Genomic DNA, 7,169 nt, shown 5'->3' on the forward strand with positions numbered 1-7,169 from the left:
AAGAGTAAAGGTCTATTCCAGCCCAGGGCAGTGTGCCCTGCCTGCTTGGCATCATGTTCTCCATGTTTGACTGCCTTCCAGATCTCACTTTTATGTCTTCAGCTTGTTCCTCAGACTGAGAGAAGTATGTATGTATATACGTATAGTTACGTGTTGTTGTTTGTTTGTTTTCTTTCCTTTCCACATGGTTTGTGGCTCTGGATCATGTCCCATGGGCAGACATTAATGAATGTGAACAAGTGCCTAACCCCTGTGCCCTTCAGTGCACCAACACCCCCGGCAGCTTCAAGTGTGTCTGTCCACCTGGGCAACAGTTGTTGGGTGATGGGAAATCTTGCGCTGGACTGGAGAGGTTGCCAAATTCTGGTGCCTATTACAGTAGCTATAACTATGCTCAATTCTCCCCTGTGAGAGACAACTATCAACTGCAGCAGTATTACAGGCACTCCTCAAACCTCTACAGCTCCTTCTCAGAGTATAGGAACAGCAGAATACCTTTCTCCAGGACTAGAAGGAACATTAGAGAGACTTGTCCTGAAGGCTATGAGGCAAGAAATGCCAGATGTGTAGGTAAATGTCAGTCCTATGTATGCAATTCTCTTGTTTTGGGCCTTATTCTTAGGTTACTGTCTCATATATACCAGGGGCTGAGGGTTTGTGGTGCTGGGGATTTGGGGGTTTATTACCCTGGTCAGTATTCAGAGGGTTCTGCATGTTCTAGTCTCTCCTGTCTTTGCTGATGTTGTACCAGAAATGTTTTCAAGCCTCCTTGTAACCTCTTGTTTTAGTTGTGCTGCTTTATTATCTGTTTGCCAAGTAGTTTTGTCTGCTATTCTCTTTCTCCTGATGACAGTAGCTCACCTGGATGAATCTTCTCACACTCCAAAAACCACCAGTAGCCCCAGCCTGGTAACGAGGATGTTGTTTCTGTCAGACTTCCCACTGATGGTAGCAGCAATCTGGTTCAGAAGGGTTTAGAATTGAGCCTGCTGGGCCCAGTGGCAGCACTGACACTGGAGAGTTACTCACTGTCACCTGGGCAGTGTAAGAGGGAAGCTTGCCAAGGGTTATTGCTCTACATAGACACAGGGTTGCAGTGTGAGTCACAGAGTGTGGAGAGGCTGATGTCAGTGAGCAAACAGGGTTTTTGTCAGGAGCTGTGACAACACAGCACAGTCACTCTGCTCCCCTGGTGAGGACACAGGGCAGCTACAGGAGCTGGCAAGCTCTGCCCTGAGGTTTTTAGGGGTGTAAAAGTGGGTTAATTTCTGGAAATGTGCTTCTTTTAAGCCAGACTTTGCCAACTCCACTCATGTTCTGAGTACCTTAAGAAAACAACACTTCGCAGTAGGCACAAGATCCTTCCAGGGTAAATGATGATGTACAGCTAGATTCTAGCAACCAGAATTGCTGATGGGGTTACACGAGGGGTGAAAAACATGCATAGACTTCCAAGTAATGAAAATTAAGGATAGGCAGATTAGCAAACCTTGTGTTTGCAGGATAAAGAGGTTTCAGTAGCTACAACGTGGTTTGTTATGGCTGCAGCACTTTGAAGGCTCAGGAGTACAAGCTCCCAGCAAGGGAAGGGTGGAACTCAAATCTGTGATCTTCACATCAGCTCCCAGTTGGGATTAGTTGATATTCCTGTATCTTTGTTTTGTGGAATAAACATGTAAATTTAAAAATTACTGTTTAATATGGAGATACAGCCAAATGTTTGGGTTTTTTTTAGAGAAAGTTCTTTCAATAGACAACCATCAGGGCTGGGTAACCACACCCAGAGATTTCTAGCCACATCTGCTTCTCTTCTGGGTTTGTGTTTGGATCTAATGCAACCCCTGTCAATAATACCAAGGGCAAACAAAGACCTTCCCTGCCCCTGGTTTAACCATGCAAGTGTGAACCTCCGCAAGAGGTTACCTCTTCTGCTCCCCTGAGTTAGGCAGATGTTCCAAGAGCCATTATATGTGATCTGTGTGTTTGAGAATCCCCTCAAAGCTGACTTTAGGTACTACGAAGTTATAAGGAGTGGCAGAGGTAAAGTGAGAGGACACACTAATCTTAGTGATTCAACCCCCTCAGAAAACAACAAGACCCAGACAACTTCCACCACCTCTGTCCATAGAGAAATAGGGAAGAAAATAGCTTGGTTCCTACCAGGTTCAGAGAATCCTGACGTGTTTGTGCTTCTCTCCACAGACATTGATGAATGTGAGGCCAGTGATACCTGTCAGCACGAGTGCAGAAACACCCTGGGCAGTTACCAGTGTGCTTGTCCCTCTGGATATCGTCTCATGGCCAACCGCAAAACCTGCCAAGGTATGGAGATCCAGCCCGGGGGAATCTGCAGACAAACAAGACACAAACCAGCACGTGGCTCAGCCACTCTTTGAACAGGTTGTTTGAGAGTCAGTATTCCAAATGTCAAGTTTCAGAAGGTTTTATGTTCCACGCTTTAGTATTTCGTGGAACATCAGCAAGGGAGACAAGCACAGCTTCTAAATCTCTGGAGTTTCCCCCTGTGACATTACACACTGAACTCCAAGCTCTAGGCTCCACCTGAGGCACACTGTGCTCTGCTCAGCCTTTACCCAGCTTGGTTTTCAGCCTTTAATTCTCCCAGCAATTGATTGCTTGCATATTTTTACATACAGATATTGATGAGTGCCTTGAACAGAACATCAACTGTGGATCCAATCAGATGTGCTTCAACATGAGAGGAAGCTACCAGTGCATAGACACACCTTGTCCACCCAATTACCAGCGAGACCCATTTTCTGGGTATGTCCTGTTTTCAGCCCCTTCTCACCTACCCCGAGCTCAGACCCTTAACCTGTGTTTGTTAAATAAGAAAATGTAAGTTTGCCTGACACCAGTAAAGCTCACACTGGCCAAAAACACTGACATTGGAGATTATAGAATCCCAGACTGGTCTGGGTTGGAAAAAACCTTTGCTATCATCTTGTTCCACCTCCATGCTCCAAGCCCATCCAGCCTGGCCTGGAACACTCCCAGGGATGGAGCAGCCACAGCTGCTCTGGGCACCCTGTGCCAGAGCCTCAGCACCTCACAGGGAGGGATTTCTTCCTAATATCTGATTAAATCTCTCTAATGGCCTGACTTGCCATCAGCTTCAAAGCATCTGATATATTCTTTTAGTAATGAAAATAATGCTGCAGTTCCTGTTAAGTTTTAGTATTTCCCTGTTCTGGAAAAAACATACTCATTTCTTTTGATATACTGAAGGAAATAGCTTGTTTCATGGTCAGTAACCATCTCTTGGCATCAGACTCAACTGCCACGACATTTAAGTTGACATGGGTTGTGTTCTTTGACCTCTGTTTGCACTGACAATCAGCACCAGCAAAGTTCTCCCACGTTAACTCTTGATTAATAGAAGTAAAATTTACTCTGTCCTTCATGCCAAATTCTTTATTCTATAATCTAACAGACAGACCTCAAATGGAGCTGCCTAGCACATTTAAACCAACCCTTCCCACTTTAAGAGCGCAGTACTAAAACACCATGGACTTCAGTGACAAACAGTGTAGCCAGCAGCTTTGTGAGATGATCCTGACAAAGGATCCTCTGAGGGATGAGGGAAAATGGGACACTAAACTGGGCTGCAGCTTTAGAGGAACAATGGATAGAGCACGTCACAGAGGAGTGTTAACCTGCATGGTGCCCCAGGGTTGCCAGGGGAAGAATTCCTCCTGTAGGACCTATTGCAGTCCTTATGATACTGTGCCTTCCCCGTGGGCTAAAGTCTTCTCTCCTTCTTAGGTTCTGTCTCAAAAACTGCCCAGCCAACGACCTGGAGTGTGACCTGAGTACCTACGCCCTGGAGTACAAACTGCTCTCGCTGCCCTTCGGCATAGCTGCCGGGCAGGATTTGATCCGCCTGGTTGCCTACACCCACGACCAAGTGGTGCACCCACGGACCACGTTCTCCATGGCCGAGGAGGACCCAGCCATCCCCTTTGCCCTGAGGGATGAGAACCTGAAGGGAGTGGTGTTCACCACGCGCCAGCTGCGGGAGCCGCGCACCTACCGCATGGGCGTCAGGGCCCTGTCCTACGGCGCCGACGGCAGCGTCGAGTATCGCACCACGTTCATCGTCTACATCGCCGTGTCAGCCTACCCCTACTGAGCACCCAGCGCGCCTGCCGGCGAGCCCCGCGTCCCCAAACGCCACCGGGGTCACCACCTGCCACTTCAAAGTGGTGCTATGCTCTTTTCTTCCCCCTCCTCCCCCCGAGGCTGACTCTCCAGTCCCATTGATCCAATTCAAAAGGAAAATCCATGGCTTTGAGGACCTGTTACCACTTGCTTTATTTATTACACTGGAGTAGTCATTTTTCCACGGTCTGTTCTGAAAACCACGTGGTCTAAGCAGTAAGCAAGGAGCAGCCTCCATTGAAAGCAACGAAAGAAAAGCCTAACCAGGAGAAAACAAACCCATAATTTTCAAGTGGTCTACATATTTTAAAGGTTGCTAAGTGTTTTGCAATTTTATATCTATTAGATTTCTTTTCTTATGAGATACCCAATAGAACTAGGGCTGTGCTATATTATTTTGTGTGCTCAAAACCACCAAAATGCCACCGTGCCCAAGGGTTGCAAATGCTGAAACAGGTGACACTAAAGTTTGTTTTCAGCTGACGAATCTACAGTAGAATTTGAACTTTCCCCTTTGGTTTCCATGCAAGTGTAGAGATGTCACTGTTTCTTGGAAGAATCATAGAATCAGCCTGGTTGGAAAAGACCTCCAAGATCACCAAGTCCAACCCTCCCGTGGTCACTAGCCCATGGCACTAAGTGCCACATCCAGTCTCAGCTTGAAAACCTCCAGGGATGGGGAATCCACCACCTCCCTGGGCAGCACATTCCAATGCCTGAGCACTCTCTCCCTAAAAAATCTCTTCCTAAAGAGAGAATTTCTTCTTCTTCTTTAGGAAGAGATTTCGTCCTAAGAAAAGCCAACGAGGCTACTTCTACTTTATTCAGCAGGTATTTTATAACTTGTTTTTACTCTGCCATTCTGGTATAGCCATTTATTTAGCTCAAGCACATATCCACTGCAGCACTCTCAGTTAGACGTTCTGGGGTTTTATGCACATGGAACATTTTTCTCCAAAGTTGATGTAAGTTTGGTTCAATAATGTCAATACACTGTACACAAGGAATTTTGCCAAGATGTATTCTATTTTTATGGATGTGTATATATATGTGTTTTTTTCTATGTGTATTTTCTATGCAGTATCTCAAGAGTTAAGTTTGCATAAAAGGACAATGTCAATACAGTGAACATAATCAAAATAAAGGTTTCCATGGCGTTGGAGACTGCTGGGAGTGTGGTGCAGATAAAAGTGTGCAAACGAGTGGGGAAGGTCAGTGAAATCTTCCTGTCCTGACACATTCTGTTTGAGAGGAGTTACAAGTTGTTTCCAGCTTTGGATCTGCACTTTGGTTGTTCAGTGATAGTCCAGTACGTGCACTTCTTTTGCAAGTATCCAGCTCCATCTGGTGGAGATGCTGGACAAAAAAGCCATCGAGAGCTTTGAGCCCTGGTGCCTTTAGTGTGGGAGACAGTGTGCAGAGGTACACTGAGCAGCAAAGGGCACAGACCTGTTTGTGGTGCAGTTTAGAAGCTGCAAGGGGAACGTGAACACCAGCACTTGCTTTTTGTTCTAGGACCTTTAGTGTGGGAGCAGTTGCTGGGTGTTACAAGTTTTGAAGCTTTGAACTCTGAGCTCTGCAAAGCTGTGATGGTAGATGCAGCTGAGCAGGGACCCACTAACAGTTTCCTGCCCTGTCACCTCTCGTGGCAGCATTAAGGTTATGGAGATGGGCTCAGTGAGAGCACAAAAAACGTGTAAGGGTGCACTCACCTGAAAGCAGAAGCCAGAGCTGCAATGTTGTACTTAAGGCTGCATGGGAAAAATGTGGCCAGAACTTCTTTTTTGTTCTAGGACCTCCTTTGTGGCAGTGGTGACTGAACAACCCTCTGTGAGACTGGAAGTGTAGGATGCTAACCTACAGCTGAGAACTCTCCTAGGCCTCTTAACTTCCATTTGAAATCCTTCATTCTCATGGCAATCAAGGGGCAGTATGGATTCCTTTCATGTGTTACCCAATTCATTCACATTTGAAGAAAAAATAGAAAATTGAATATATCCAGCAAAAATCTCATTCACTTTTTGTGCCAGCTGAGAAAGCTCATATGCCTTGGCGTGCATCACCCACCTTAGTGCTATGTGCTTTTCTTCTCAGCTGCATATTCGTTCAGTCTCACAAACCCCAGATTAAAAACTTAAAACAGGCAGAAAGTACTCCCAAAAATAAGGTGCTGGAACAATAAGTGTGTTATGGGCATCACCTTCCTCTGCAGCCTGTAAACTGTGCACACACCTGGTGCTATTCCCATTCCTTCTCAGCGATATTCACCTCCACATTCCTTCACAGAGACAACATCTCAGCTGGAACCTCCACACTTCCTAACGGTACCAGGATGAGAAGCTCCTGTTGGCTTTTACCTTCCCAACGCTGCTGAAAGCTCCACCAGATGGCACTGGGTACCTGTGAACGAAGTAAATGTGCCAGGACTATCTCTAGACAGGGCAAAGTGCAGATCCAAAGTTGGAAACATCTTGTAACAGCTCTCGGACCAAACGTGGCACAGCTGAGCTTTCCATTTGCACACTGACACTTGCCCTGCCATTAAAGACAAGTGACATTCACACTGCAGCTGTAAACCTCACACAGACCTTGGTGTTCTGCACTTTCCTTCTCCACTGGATGCACCATCAGTCACCTCCAGTCCTGAAGGGGTGAAACTGTCCATCTACCTTTTGCACAGAAATATGTGCAAGGACAAAACCAGCTGCTGGGTTACTCTAGATCACACTTTTGCAGCTACTCACCACCCCCTGGGGCTATTGGTGTCCTCCTCAGCTCTTGTTTTTCCACCCTGGCAGAGCTAAGCTCCAAAAGGTCTCACCTCCAGCAGCAGTTGCCATGTCCTGGAACAAAAAACATGCAGTGGCATTCAGCTATCACTTGTAGCCCAATCTCTCTCAGTTCCCCCAGTGCAGAATCAGGCACTCCCAGTTCCCCCCAGCATAGTCCCAGTAGCTCCCAGTGTGGTCCCCATAACCCATGGTATG

At 46.5% G+C, this 7,169-nt stretch overlaps 1 protein-coding gene across 1 annotated transcript in view; it reads left to right on the forward strand.

Moving 5' to 3' along the window:
- LOC103802014 (hemicentin-1-like) overlaps positions 1-4,153 on the forward strand; it is a gene marked incomplete at its 5' end in the record, with an annotated part of 16,189 nt that extends 12,036 nt beyond the window's left edge. The window contains 4 exons of the mRNA XM_009074454.1: positions 220-570; positions 2,203-2,322; positions 2,658-2,784; positions 3,787-4,153. Coding sequence (XP_009072702.1) covers positions 220-570; positions 2,203-2,322; positions 2,658-2,784; positions 3,787-4,153 — 965 coding nt within the window. The remainder of the gene's footprint in view (positions 1-219; positions 571-2,202; positions 2,323-2,657; positions 2,785-3,786) is intronic.
- Between the last annotated feature and the right edge of the window lie 3,016 nt (positions 4,154-7,169).

This window comes from Acanthisitta chloris, unplaced genomic scaffold (genome assembly GCF_000695815.1).
Source record: "Acanthisitta chloris isolate BGI_N310 unplaced genomic scaffold, ASM69581v1 scaffold16925, whole genome shotgun sequence".
Lineage (NCBI taxonomy): Eukaryota > Metazoa > Chordata > Aves > Passeriformes > Acanthisittidae > Acanthisitta > Acanthisitta chloris.